The 14,916-nt window shown below is 45.1% G+C and overlaps 1 protein-coding gene across 2 annotated transcripts; it reads left to right on the top strand.

The window, feature by feature from the left end:
- Positions 1 to 10,726: 10,726 nt before the first annotated feature.
- On the top strand, positions 10,727 to 14,771 carry prss23 (serine protease 23). 2 transcript variants are annotated; one of them, XM_077577064.1, is made up of 2 exons: positions 10,727 to 11,050; positions 13,139 to 14,771. In XM_077577064.1, the coding sequence occupies exon 2, from the start codon at positions 13,146 to 13,148 to the stop codon at positions 14,277 to 14,279; it is 1,134 nt and encodes a 377-aa protein (XP_077433190.1). In that variant the 5' UTR covers positions 10,727 to 11,050; positions 13,139 to 13,145; the 3' UTR covers positions 14,280 to 14,771. The 2 variants fall into 2 exon arrangements, with proteins under 2 accessions (XP_077433190.1, XP_077433189.1); XM_077577063.1 differs by lacking the exon at positions 10,727 to 11,050 and adding an exon at positions 11,616 to 11,953.
- Positions 14,772 to 14,916: the final 145 nt, after the last annotated feature.

Raw genomic sequence — 14,916 nt, 5'->3', positions numbered from 1 at the left:
CACACGTTTTTAAGTATTCCTTATTCTCTCGGGCGTCACCAAACTCACTCACAGAGGTCACCACATTCATTGAAAAAAAAATAAAAAATTCTAATAAAAAAATCATGAAATAAAAATATTTCAAAATAAAATTACAAAAAAAAAAAGATTATCGGTAAATTCTCAAAAGTGTCTTTTGTTCTAAGTGATTCACAAAGTTTGGTACGTGAGCTCCCTCTACTGGTACGCCAAAGAATTACTGCCAAATGACACTTTAGTTCAACAGTATTGAACTTTTTCCAAATTAAATGAAGAACTTGAAGAACTGTTTGTTTTTTCACTGTTATTTAGGGGCACTTTTTATTTACCGTTTTAAATGTTTTTTTTATATTATATTTATATTTTGTATAATTAAATCAAATAATTATCCTCCCGCCAAACAGTGTTAATGTTCAAACGGTGCATAAAGTCACACTGGCTTACTGTACAATAATATCAAAAATACTTTTTAGGAATAAATAGTTTTGTGTAAAACGTCTGAGAACTGCTGTATCATAAAAGTGTTGCTTTGTGTAATAGGAAAAAGTTATGGTGGTCGTATTTTTACAGAGAGAAAAAAAAGTTATGTTATGAGGATGAAAGTGTTTTTTTTTTTTTCAGGTGCATTTTGTGAGCAAATGATCTCAAATGTGTTTTTTCTCCGTCGTGATTGTGGCGCCGATTGTTGGGTTGCGTCCGCGCACGTGTTTCCGTCAAACTCCACTTGATGTGAGGAAACGAAACAAGAGCAAAAGGACGCATGCTAAAGTGATTAACAAGCACAAATCAGGCCAGAACGTGACAAAATGCAGCCCAGAAAAGAAAAAAAAGAGCTTGTTGATGTCCTTTGGATCCCATGAGAAGCGTTTGTCGCGGAGATGGGCGAAGGACGGCGTGGACTCGTCGGGTTCGCGCGATTGCGCAATACGATCGTGTTTGGCGAGCGTCCGCCACAAGCAGCTGCTTCATCTTTGCTGCTTGTCCTTTTCGATCACAGCAGCAACAATCAATCGGCCCCAATCGACAGTAAAAGGAGGAATGTGTTGCAACTCTTCCAGGATGGAAACGGCGCCGTCCAAGCACACAAATATGGTGAGGCGGGATTCTTTGGGAAATGACATCGTGTTGATTTGACCATTTGTTTGCGCTGCTTGTTTTCTTTTCCGTTTGTCGTCTTCTCGCAGCCCTGCCGTCCACTGAAGGCCGCATTGGGTCACATGACGGGCACAATGCGAGCCCGAAGGCACTTTGACGTGAATTTCAGTGGACAGCAGGGGCGATGCAGGACAAAATGACCGCCTTGGGGTTGATGAAAAGGGATGGATTTTCAATTTTGGGATTAACAATTTTAATCACAATACTGTGTTTAGACTTTTACCGTTTTTGCCTTGAGCTCCTCCCCTTTGGAAGTGCACAAAGTTGCGTTAAAAAAAAAAAAAAGTAAACTTCTTTACTTAAATAAAATAAAAGTCTCACTAGCCATTTATTTGTAGGATTTCTGTGCATTTGAATGCAGGAAATCGTAACCCGTCATTCAAGTGACGAATCTATTTAAGTACAGTAATTAAATATTTGTACTCGGTTACTTGCCACCAGCATCCTTTCATCCCTCTGGCGTGTTTTTGGACGTGCTGCGGCGTGTATGTTGTCGATTAAGCGCTTGCCGGCTGCCGGTCGTCGTCGTCGTCCGTGGCCGTCATTGCGCTGAGTGAGGGATCGGCTGGAGGTCAGCGCGGGCCCACTTTGCGGCTTTTATGGCGGCTAATGGGGCACCTTGACGGGGAAATCCGCAGGTTAAGAGACACGGCATCGCCGACGCTCAAACGTGGGCCAACGTGTGGCCGAGTGCTCGCTTAGAAGAAGAAGAAGAAGAAGAATGCATGTTTCCAACAGGGCTTGGCGCACTTTCTGGCTTCAGCAAGACATTTTTTCCAAGGACCCCCCCACAATCCTAACATAGTTGTGAACACCACAAAATGTCTCCAAGCGCCGTTTGCTTCAGTCAGTGCTTGACTGGAATTTGAAAGAATCCCATTTTGTATTCGCCCTTAAAATGGCATGAAATGAGCGGCCATTTCCTTCGAACTGATCATTTCCAGCTTCTTGTCGTAAAATGGCCACAAGAGGGCGGCCATGTGGCCAATAGCGGCATCGGCTGTTGTCGCGTGTGTACCGATACCTTGAAAAAAAGGCCCGGTACTCGCCCATCCCGACTTCATTGTCAGTAAGGTGGGGGCTTTAGGACCCAGATGCGGGAAGGTAGAGCAAGGAGGCAGAGGTGCGGTCCAAAAAGAGGTTTTAATTTCTAATCAAAAAAACTAACTTCAACTAACGAAACATGAAGCTAAACATGACAAAACAACTAAGGCGAGACTAACAACATGACATGGATCCTGATAAGGCAAAAAAGGTCAGCGTGACGTGGCGAAAGACTTACGACAGTGGCAACAATGAACCGACACAGACAGGGAGGAGACAACCGACGAAATACGCCAACACTAATGACATAACAAGACACACCTGGCTGAGGGCACTGATTGGATGACACATGAGGGTAATGGGGACACAGGTGGAAACGATCAGGGATCAGGGCTGACAAAGACACCAAACAAGGAAGGGCAAGTGACCTGAAACGAGAGGAGTCAGACTTTTCACAATAAAACAGGAAATGACAAGACAAGGGGAAAACACAAGGAAAACAGAAGCTAAACAAGACTGAAAATAAACATGACATTCATGTCTTTCCCTTATTGTTGCAAACGATGGCTTTCGGACCCTCGCGTGCCGGCACCTTAACTGACATTTTTCCTTCCCTCCGGCAGTTTCCCGCCGGCATTACACGGAATGACGCAATGGAAGAAAGCTTGACAAAGCGGGCCAAACGTCAGTCACTCGTTTCGTCCAAGATACAAAAATGGAAAATGATCACATCAATCAAACGTTTTTCTCAAGTTACGATCACTTCGATAACTCGTGACTTGGCCACGTTTGAGCTCGGATGAGGATTTTTGCTGAACATTTCTACGAAAAAAATTCTCTTCCTACGATACGTTCATCTTCAATGCACAGCATATGTTCCCGGTCAAGAATATTTAATAACAGAACGTATGGCGTAGGAGTAAAAAAATAATAATTTCCTCAGAAAAATAAATGCTCATGCAATATAATAATAAAGTACTTTGTTACTTCCTACTATTTGCCAAAACTCACATGCACTTGATTGTTTCTCTTATTTTATTGTATTAGTTTATTTACTGTATTATACTCCATTTAAATTCCTCCTTATAGATCTTTTTTTTTTTGGGGGGGGGGGGTCGTTTATATTGCATTTACATAAATAACAGCTGAGTTTGGACTTGTCTCCAAAATATAGCACAAAATATGCAAACCAAAAAATCCACTTGTCTTCACGTGTTCAACCGTTTCATAATTAGCATCTCTGCTGAGTAACGTGCTTTATGCCAATATTTTTCTCATATTATTACAAAATATGTTGATCGTGAATGTTGTTTATTAGTTGTGTGCCATTAATTAGCATTTTTGTAGCATATTGATTGTTTTTACTTTAGCAATGTGGAAGGTTGTGCGATTAAGAGGTGGCTTAAGATCTACTTACACATATCTTGTTGGGGGGGGGGGGTGTCGGGTGGGGGGGGGGTTGTTGTGGGCCCGCGGGCTGCTCTGGCCTCACATGAGCAGCTCGAGCGTTGAGAGCAGCAACAAGAAAGGTCAGGAGGAGTCCATTGCTCGCCTCTCGTCACTCGCTCGCCTTTTGCTCGCGTTCCGAGTTTTTATTTGTACTAATAATAAAAGGAAGAAATTCTTTCTTTTTTCTTTTAGAACAAAAGGTACATTTTTCGAAGGGTTGCGTTATCTATGCTGCGCTAAACTAGTACCGCATGTTATAGACCTCATCTGTACTGTTATCTAACTATCTTAAGTCTGTAGCTAGCTAGCTAGCTAGCTAGATTGCTACATCGCTAGCTATAAAGAAATCTCTAAACGACGTCTAGCTAAGTAAGCTATCTAAGAATCATGGATTGTTGCTTTTCCTGATTGTCCCCCTTGCGGTTATTCTGCTGTGTTGAAAAGGCCACTTGTGGGTTAGCTTGATTTTTTTGGGTTTGGATTTTTTTGCACCGACGTTGGCCAACCCAAAGGACGCTAATGGCAGCGGACGTGTCGTCAATGGCGCCGTTGCCCGGGTTCAAACCTTTGCTCTGTGTGTCCTGGCCATGTTTGTTGTGGGTGAACAAGGGCCAGTGAGTTGGCCCGGCCGGCCCACTCTTCATCCGATGACAGGCCGTCCACGCACACGCACACGCACACGCACACGCACACGCACACGCACACGCACACAGTGAGCTTTCAACAGGAATTTTTGGGAAAGCCGTTTCAACATTTATTCCATGTCCTTTATATCCAGGTTAAGGTCAACTTACTAGTATTCTTTATCATCACTAGTACAACCGTTAAACCCACTAGTAGAACAACTTATTAGTAGTATTTTTTTCACTGTGATCAACGTATCTTTGAGCAAGATACTAAAAAAAAAGCGCCGTTGACTAGACAAACATCCATCGGCAGGAAAACATACGCTTGCGTTAGCAATCATGACTGATCGATGTTGACTTGTGGAGTCGCGACTCGGCCATCCTTTTTTTTTTTTTTTTTTTTCTGGAGGGACTCGGCCATCTCGATGACTTTCACATCTGCGACACTGCTTCCACCTGCGACTCTCGGGACGCCTTTTCCAAGATGGCGACTCAACAGTTGTGTTTGTGTGCGGAGACGGGAAAAGCCCGCCGCCGCCGCCGCCGCCGCCGCCGCCGCAGGATCCAAACCTCGGCAAATTCCTGACGATGGAAAGAATGCAGAGCGTGAAGGCGCCGTTTGTTGCTTTTGTTTTTGATTCCGCGCCGCTCAGCTCCTCTTTCACTTTTCTGGTGGAAACGTGTGTGGATGTAAAGTGAATTTCTTTTCTTTTCTTTTTTTCGGTCCAACTGAATTGTTGAAACGCTCTCACGTGTCTTGGACGGAGAACAGACCTCGTTTGTCTGAGCTGCTTCCTCGCTAACGTCATGCAAACGTGACAAGTAGCATCAATGTCGCAAACATGCTGGATGGCCAAAAATGTTTTTTTTTGTTTTTTTAAGAAGCTTGCTAATGTTTCACTGGGTTGTAATTATAGCTTGCTTAGTTTTCATAAGAGAATGGATTGTTAGCGGTGTTTTTTTTTCCCCTTTCTCTATTGAACCGCACGACTCATCAATCGTTGCGGAGGAGGGAGACGTTCGAGAGCGACACCTGAAGTGTTTGCGCCTCACTTTAACTTTTAAGCAATCAAAGTTGCAAACTTGGAATCTGGACCAGCGAGAGAAACCCCTCCTAGGTTAGCTTAGTGCTAGCTAGCGAGCTAGCTAGCGAGCTAGCATGTAACATGGGTGGATTTCAAACGTTACCAAAAAAAAAAAAGAACAGGCTCTGCCGTTGGCCAGTGTATGTTGAGGGAACATTTAAATTACTGTTAAGTTATTTTCTGTAGGTTGACACGGCTGCGTTAGCACATTTGTGTATACTCTTTGTTTTTGTTTTTTTTAATGAATAATTCCTACACTCTTTGAACACATTTAAACTTGTTGAACACATTTTCAAGTATTCTTTTGTACCTGTTTTCACTGTCTAGAAATAGGTGAGTAACATTTAGCATCACTTCAATCCAACAACTTGCACGTCTCCAAATAAGATGCAAAGCTGCTAATCTTGTACATTTCAAAAATATTCAAGAAAACCATACAATTCCATACGTTTATTAGCTTAATGCTAACATATAATGGGAATTGTCATAGATGGGCTAATGGAAATTAGCGTCATTGTTACAAAATTGAGCATTTTGTTTTTTAAACACCAAAATATTCAAGTTCAAAGCATCGTCTTATCGTCAAATGAAAGTAGCTCAACGCTAGCATAGAATGCCAAACAACTTGAAATTCCAACTTGCCTCCTTCGCTGTGGGGGGGGGGGGCAATTGTTTGAAAATCAGCAATGTAGACAAAATCGGGTTCAGTGTTGTTATTGTAATGACAGAATTCCTCCAAATCTTCCAAATAAGGAAATTTGTCATGTCAGAAGACGATTTTCTCACCAAGATCAATCACCGCTTTTTTTTTTTTTAACGGCTTATTTCCTTGTGGAGTTTGGTTGGATGACGGACGCAACTTTTGTTATCCAAATGACATCATCGGCGCAAAGCCTTCGTTCTGGAGGCCGCCAAACCAATGGAAGCTCGCGCCCGCGCCAGCAAGTCGCCGCTTTTCATTAACACTGTCGCTGCAAAGCCAGCTGTACACACACACACACACACACACACACACGCACGCACACACACACACACACACACACACACAGCTCAGATAACACAGTGGCCGTTATCAAGTGTTGCCTGTTGCCTGGCAACCATGTTGTCCCCGTGGGCGGCGTTCCCTTTTGAAAGTTCCCATTCCACGCTGCACTCAGGTGCCCCCTCAACTTGTGTGTGTGTGTGTGTTGTGTGTGTGTGCGCATAGTTACAAGGAGTGTCGTGGCCTTTGTCACGCGGACGCAGCGAAGTAATCCAAACCTATTGAGTTCAACAAAGTTGTAACGATGCACCTGTGGGAAAAAAAAAAATCCAATCAAATGTTGCTGTCTCAGTTCAACAGCGAGCGTTTTAGGGCCAATTATAAATATATATTTTTTTAGAGGGCGGGTAATATTCAGAGATTTCCAGAATTATTATTTATACATTCATACATTTTTTTGATTTTTATTTTTTTCGGCTCCGTTGATGTGTGGAATCTGCTGCTCTCCGTCATTCACTTGCATTGACCTAAAGTATGCTGGCTTCTGATTGGTTCGTGTTAGTCACCTGATGGGGATCAGGAAGTGTTGTCGATGTAGCTGCCTAATTAAGCTTTTTAAATATTCATTCTTAAATTCTCTGCATGTTTATGAATCCCTTTTAAATGAAACTTCAACTGTGATTGAGAAACAGCTTGACGCAAGCCTCTTTTCTTTTTTTTTCTTTTTTTTTTTTGGGGAAGGACTTTGTTTCATTTCTTCAAAGTTTCGTCTCCGATTTCTTGACAACAAGAGACTGAGGAAGAAATGCGAAGAATGACTTTTGGAAGCGCCTGGCGGACGTCGGGACGTGTTTGCGGCGGCCAGGATGCCAGCCTGCAAATATTTGCGCTCGGCTTTCCGGACGATTTGCGTCCTCTCGGCTTTTGTGTCCCCTCCATGGCGACCAGGGAGCCAAAAGCAACACGCCGTCGGGCGCATTTCGCACGCCTGAGAAACAAAACAAAATCTCCACTTGAGTTGAAATACCCCCAAAAATATTCTGATGTAATGACCTTACCTTAATGGCTGACCTTTTCCTTCTGCGCCAAAATTGTTTTCAACAAAAAAGTCTCGACTCAAATGTGTCCAATTGAACTATTTTCACTCGCTGTTGTCCAAACGTTCCGTCTTGAGGTGACATAAAGCTGCACGGCTCCCTCAGAGTGAGGATGAGATTGGTCGCAGATGTGTTTTCAAATTGTTTTGCAATACTTGACGTCTGTTTCAAGGAAACTTGACTCATTGAACCATTTCCAGCAGTCAAAAGTAAATATTTTTTTGATTTTGTAAAGGAATCAATGTCATAACTTTATTACTTTATTACTAGCTAGCGACCAATCATGGTTCAGGTTGCTGACCAAACCCAGAAAACAGCTGAGCCATGATTGGTCGTTAGCTACTTCTTCAGCACGGATGTTGTCATCTTCAGTTTAAAGCAAGTGGAAAAATAGTTTTTAAAGGTATTCATTGTACATGAAAAATAATCAAGTTATCAAATTAATTCAGGACAAAATATGTACTTTTTACAGCTGAAAATGGCTCAATAGTCAATCATTTAATAAGGCGGGAAAATAACAATGTGGGGTAAAAAAAGGGGGGGCGCAAATGAAGCATATTTGGACGGATGAGTTTCCTCACCAACATCGTTCCAAATTGAAAATGGTCTCTTACTGCGCAGTGACTTTGCAAACATTTTCTGTTTTGTTGTCCTTTTGCTTTTGTGGCTTTGCCGAGAACAGACGCGGCGGTTTTGGTGCTGCTCCAAATTCAGCCGCGATGACACACGCACACACGCACGCACGCACGCACGCACGCTCCATCGATCCGCTTCCCTCCCAACACTTTGCATTCCTGGCTTCTGTTTCCATGACGTTTTTTTTCCTGTCTTTTCCATTTTGCTGGTCCAAGCGTGCGCGATGACATCATCGGCCGTCGCGGCGGGACGACCGCAAGGCTCTGCAGGAGGAGCAGGAACCGGAGGCGGCCCGGCCGACGCTTCTTCACGTTTGGGCATCAGCTGAGGCTGAGGCCGCGGCGGGAGGAAGTCGTTGTTTTTGCGAGTCACAAGCAAGTCTCGAGTCCCGGGTCAAGACTGACCGAGTCTCGAGCCGGTCGCAAGTCCTGCACTTTGACTTTCAAATCCTTTACAGTCATTTTAACATCGTAGAAGAGCATCAAAGTTGGCGCGACAAGAAATGCTGATGGAATATAAACCCAGTACGGCTCTGAAATCCGCAGACTCGGGCCTCAGAGTTCCAAGTAAACACGGTGAAGCAGCATTTAGCTGCTAGGCTGCACGCCAACGGAATAAGCTGCCGACGACTCGGACCACACGATGATAGCAACGCGTTCGCGTTTCGCACGTTTGTCAAGTCGCCGAGACGAGACGCCCGTGATTTCCGAGTGTTTTAGTCGTTTTGATGCGTGCTGACATTTTCCTCACCGCCGGGAAATCCTGCACACTCGACAAAGTGGCGAGGGGAAGGAATCCTCCTCCTCCAAAGTCAAACGAGCTGACGCTGAGTTTCCGAGCGCGCTTAACGCTCTCGTCAGGTGAGCGCGTGGCGCCGTCTCCTCATTTTCTTCCTCCGATGAATCACGCTGGAAAGTGTGAATGTCGAGCCCAGACCTCGGAGATGTTTTTTTTGTTTGTTGCCGTTTTCTTCACCTGCTTGCCGATGACTCACTCGGCTGCTTGTCATTAACTCACTTTGCAATTGTTTTCACTTTTGCACCCCCAACCCTCCCCGTCTATAAAACTGTTTTGCGTACATCTCTGACTTATTTACATGAAAGAAATATAAAGGAACTCGCAACTAACAATAACAGAAAAGATTTGAAATGTATCAGTTCATCTGGAAAAAAAAAAAAATCAATGACAGCGCCACTGCCACCTACTGTAGTGGATGTGCAATTACACTTTATTATTGTATGGCAGCTTTAACCACACTTGATAATTATGCAAACAAACATTGCATGTCAAGTTTGTTTTCTTTCTTTACTGCCAGCCACTGTTTTGCAATTTTCATTATAGTTGCTTTTTATTTTGTTTAGAGGTTGTTGTTTTTTCAGGGCTAGTTTCTTACTTAGTTTCATTGGTTTTACTTTTAGCGAAAATGTCTTATTTTAGTTTAGTTTCCATTAGTTTTACTTTTTTATTTTGTGCAAGATTTTAAAAAATATATATTCATTAAAATATTTGTATTAACATTTTAAAAGCAACCAACTGTGTGTGTGTGGTCTGACGAGTCTGGTGAGTGTTATGTCTGACGACGTGTTGACAAACACTGTTTGTGTTCAAATGAGAGAACATCAGAGAAAGAAAAATGTGTGTGAGAGAGAGAGAAAGAAAGAATACGAGAATAAGAATCAGTGCGTTTGTGAGAGCGCGTGCGTGTGTGCGTGGCAGTCAGTGCGTGTTGACGTGTGTGTGCGCGTGTGCGTGCGTGTGCGTGCGTGTGCGTGCGGTCCAACAAGGTCGGTATTGTGCCCATCCTGACTCGCGTTCTTGTTTTTTGGGAGATGTGTGGACATTCCTGCGCGCTGCGTCTCCGTGACCGGGCGCGCTTGTTTGGCCAGTCAGCGTCCCAGTGGCGCGTTCCCAATCGCTCGAGTTCCCACGCGTTCCGAGGGAGGCTGGAGGCCAAGGTCAGCCAAGGTCATCCGAGGTCATCCAAGGTCATCCAAGGTCATCATCGTCTTTGCCCACCTGGGAAATTTATTCACAAACAAATAACTAAGTTATTTTTTCAATGTCAAGCCAGTGGTGCACAAAGTGTGTGTGTGCGTGTGTGTGTGTGTGTGGCAGCAAAATAAAGACAAATAATGATGCAAGCAGCAGAAAAAAAGTTCTGCCCACATCATTCTTCATCGTTCAAAAACAAAAAAAATTAGGTAATAGCATTTCAAAAGAGTATCAATTATTTTGTTTTAAAAATATGTTGTATTGGTATTTTACTTTTCTTGTTCATTTAAAAAATAATAATAATAATTAATGAAATTTTTAAAATTGGCACAATTTTCAGATTTTTTTTTTTTCAAATAATGTTGCTTCACTTGTTAACATAAAATACCCTAAATAAAAAAAAGAAGCTTTTTCCTGAAACCATAATTTAAATAATAATAATAATAATTTTCATCATTTCACAAAAATTGGAGATGTCAGCATTTTGCTATAGAAAACCCCAGAGATGGATCCTATTCTCAAAAGAATTATCACGACTTTACATTTTTGCGAAGACATTTTTTCTTTTCCCCCGAGTTTGAACAGAGGCTTCATTAAAGTAACCCGAGGGCACTAAGACCCCGCGCGGCCTGGCCATGAGGCGCTACCGAAGCTTCCTGATTTCGCGCTCGAGTGGACGCTGCGCGTGCGCGCGTGCACGGACTCCGGAGCGTCATTTCATCTGCAAAGCTCTTCGTGGCGCAGCAGCAGGTACGTTGGACGGACGGACGGAGCCGCACTTGACCCTGCCGGCTCGCCTTCCTGCCGGCTCGCCTTCCTGCCGGGTCGCCTTCCCTGCCGGCTCGCCTTCCTGCCGGGTCGCCTCCGCGAGCACCCGGAACGACATCAGCCGCCAACTCGCCACATTCATGAAAGCAGAAGGACCGACATGGATGTCAACACGGGCGGCACGCATTCATAAAACAGGTAATATTAATGACACCGTTGTTTTTAAATATACTTTCTTTTTAGGAACAAACGTCAAATATAAACATCAATAAATGGAAGTCGCACTTTCACCATTGGTGTTCACTAAACATTGATAAATACAAATCGATAGATAGAAACAACCAACAAAGTAAAAGTCAAATAAGTTTTTAGGAGACATTTTTTTTCAATCTCTCTTCGCTAGTAGACACTAACAACTAAACACCTATAAGTAGTAGCCCCTTTATTGATCCCCACAAGGTAAAGTTAGGCGTTTTAAAAGTAAAAAAAATAAAAATAAGAATCCTCTGTATAAAATGAATTACAGTATGTTGAGTATACATTAATTCCACGTGCACGAGTGGAATGGCAGCAGATGTGCAAAAAGATTGGATCTTTTTTTTTTATTCCAATTGTTTTTGTTTTTTTGCATGTCATGTTTACATCGAACAGTGAGTGGAAGAAGGCAGCCCTTCAAGCAAAACTTCTTGTTTTCTTCTCTTTTTTTGTCGAATTTTGTGTCCTATGTTGGCTGAGGATTGATTTGGTCACTTTGGGGTTTTTTGGGTTTTTTTTGCGCCCCCCCAACCCAACCACGTTTTGCAGCTCAACTTCCACACTTTTAGGATGTCACTGGAGGTCTTTTTAAAAAAAAATTACAAGTGTAAACCTGCCAATTCATAGATGGGTTGTGCGTGTGTGTCCGTTGGCCACGCCCCCTTTTGCATTTGCTTGTAAGTCATGTTCTTGTTTTCTTTTCCTTCTGCCACCTTGTCTCAACCTGTCCGCTTTCACTTTGCCCCGCCTCGGCTCTTCTTCTTTGCCTCGGGCCTCGTGCACGTGAGCGGTGTCCTCCTGTTCACCCGTCACGATGTCGTGGGTCCGATTTTTAACCGGCTGGCGGTAAGAAGTAACCAAAGTGTTCCTGTTTTTGAGAAGCGCCGATCTGGACGACAAGAAGCAGTGAATGCATCGGCCAATCTTTTGTCTTCTTTTTAAAGAACCTTTTTTTTGGTTTGTTTCTTTGGAATGCAAACACGCGTCCATAAAAGTGCTCCCTTTGCATATTTGCCTTGCAATCCCATTTGACTCCGATAATCTCTAGCACACGGACAAGTGTCTCATTGTTCCCTCCGCGGCTTTGGGAGCCTTTCCACTTGATTTGACTTTACACTTTGGGAATATGGCGGGTTTTGTGGGTTGAGTTGGTTCACCGTGTATGGATTATTAGTTGGTGTGTTGGGTAAATCGGTAGACGGAAGGGCTTGGGGTTTCTAACCCTATAAAGCAACCCTAACTAGGTAGGTTATCCTAAACTTTGAGATGTAGGTAGGTAACCCGAACCCTAACGCTCAAAAGGAAGGGTTCGGTTTTGTAAGTAGCTAACCCTGCACTCTAAAAACTGTCGGGTCAAAAATAACCCATATTGGGTTAAAAAGGGACCGACTCAAATGCTTGGGTTAATCATTGAAACTCCAAAAGTTGAGTCAAATGCATAACCCACAAAACAACCCATTTTGAAGGGGATCGACCCAATGTTTTGGATTATTTGTCTACTGTGTAAACCATAAGATTGGTCGAATGAAGAACCCACTAACCTTTTTTTTTTTTAGACTAACTTTTTGAGGTATATATGTAAACTAAAAAGATCAGAAAATCAGTAGGTCGGTAACTAAACCCTTGAGAGGATAGGTTCCATTTTTTTAACCCTAACCGTTAGGCGGTGGGTAGGTAGTAAATTAACCCTAATCCTAAACCTAGGTAAGTAACCTAGCCCTAACCTTTGAGAGGAAGGATTCCGTTTTCTAACCATAACCCTTTACCCTAAATAGGTAGGTAGGTAGGTAACCAAACACTCAACGGGAAGGGTTTGATTTTCTAACCCCTAGCTGACCCTAACTTGGTGAGTAAGGAAGTAACTCTTAGGCCTCAATTTAGGTAAGTAACCTAAACATAAGCCCTTGAGAGGAAGGGTTTGCTTTTGTAACCACTAGGTAGGTAGGTAGTTAACCCTAACCCAAGTTCTGGGAGTGGCGGAAGGACTGACGCTAACTAACGTGCTACCGCGTGTGCTTGTTGTGGTTCCAGCAACACCATGAGTGACCGTGGCAGCGCCCCCCTCGCAGTTCTTCTTCTCTTGCTGCCTTTCCTTCTGCCCTCATCCTCCCTGGAGCCTCCCGACCGCCCCCCCAAGCACCCCCCGGTGCCCACCCTGGTCCCCCACCGTCCCACCCCACTGATACGGTCCCGCTTCAGCGCCCGGCCTCACCTGGACTTGACCACGCACTGCAACTCCAGCTGCTTCCACCGCGCAGGAGGCCGCGGCCACCGGGCCGCCGACAACTTGGCCTTCGAGACCCTCTACTGGGACGGCTCCCGCACGTTGACCACCGTGGACGTGGCGGAGGAGGACGGCGGTCAGGCGGACCCGGCGCCCGGCCGCAGGATGGGTCGCCGGCGCGCCAGGCGGCAGATCTACGGCGCCGACGGCCGCTTCAACATCCAGGGCGACAACTTCCTGCTAGACTACCCGTTCTCGGCGGCCGTGCGCATCTCCACCGGCTGCACCGGCGTCCTGGTGTCGCGCTGGCACGTGCTGACCGCCGCCCACTGCATCCACGACGGCAAGGATTACGTCAAGGGGGCGCGCAAGCTCCGCGTGGGCTTCCTCATCCCGCCGTCCGTCAACGCCAGCGCGGCCCCGGCCCCGGCCTCGTCCGGGAAGAAGCCCGTGGTGCGCTGGGTGCGGGTGAGGCGCACCCGGGTCCCCAAGGGCTGGATCCAGGGCCCTCAGGAGCTCAGCATGGACTTTGACTACGCCCTTCTGGAGCTGCGCTGGCCCCACCGCCGACCCTTCATGCGGCTGGCAGTGGCGCCGGCGCCGGACGGCCTGGCGGGCCGCCGCATCCACTTTTCGGGTTTCGACAGCGACCGGCCCGGCCAGCTGGTCTACCGCTTTTGCCCGGTGGAGGAGTCGTCCAGCGATCTGATCTACCAGCACTGCGACGCCCGGCCGGGGGCGAGCGGCTCGGGCGTGTACGGCCGCGTGTGGGACAACTCGTTGGAACGCTGGGAGAGGAAAGTCATCGGGATCTTTTCGGGCCACCAGTGGCTGGAGGTGGACGGCGAGAACCGCGACTACAACGTGGCCGTGCGCATCACGCCGCTCAAGTTTGCGCAGATTTGCTACTGGCTGCACGGAAATCGTCTGGACTGTTCGCAGGAGTGACGCCTTCCGGCCCCAAAGGGGACTCGCTTGTCAAATAACAGCCGTCAGTAGCAGGGGTACACGCACACCCGGTTTGAGAGACTCCACACATGACGATAAGAAATCAGCAAGCGTGTACTCAATGCTCATATAAGTCATTGTCGGCGTTTACATCACAAACACACCAGGAAAATTGTTTCCAGAGATTCTGGCCTTTGCGGATTTGGAAATGGAGGCTCATATTCCACCTGGTTATCGGTATGCGTGTACCTTTGGACATGTTTTCCCCCCATTGACAGCTTTAGAAGGGGAAAATTGAACACACTCTTCTTGTGCGAGTCTCTTCCCATTTGCATAGTTGACACCGGAAACAGCAAAAAGGTTTTATTCAACATCAAGGATCGGCTTGATTCTTCATCTGAAAAGGAAAACGTTAACGCCTTGAGAGACAGAATGTTAATTTTATTTTTGGACAAATGCTTGATATATTTTAATAAAGAGATTTCTATATGACAGCGTTGGAGTGGCCCATTTGAGCAAGGTTTAAAAGTGGGGCTGTGGCGCCCTCATGTGGTCAAGTAGTTGCTTCAACATTAATAAAGATGACTTGCATTTTTTCCCCCTCTGCGATTTACAACAAATCAAAAAATCATCCCTA

This window comes from Vanacampus margaritifer, chromosome 10 (assembly GCF_051991255.1).
Source record: "Vanacampus margaritifer isolate UIUO_Vmar chromosome 10, RoL_Vmar_1.0, whole genome shotgun sequence".
Classification (NCBI taxonomy): domain Eukaryota; kingdom Metazoa; phylum Chordata; class Actinopteri; order Syngnathiformes; family Syngnathidae; genus Vanacampus; species Vanacampus margaritifer.
Note: the sequence above shows the minus strand (reverse complement) of the source record. Positions and strands in the feature narration are given on the sequence as shown.

Coding starts and splice junctions, on each gene's coding strand:
- prss23 (XM_077577063.1), top strand. CDS start 11,922: ATGTCGTGGGTCCGATTTTTAACCGGCTGGCG. Junction 11,954..13,138: donor CGATTTTTAACCGGCTGGCG/GTAAGAAGTAAC, acceptor TTGTGGTTCCAG/CAACACCATGAGTGACCGTG.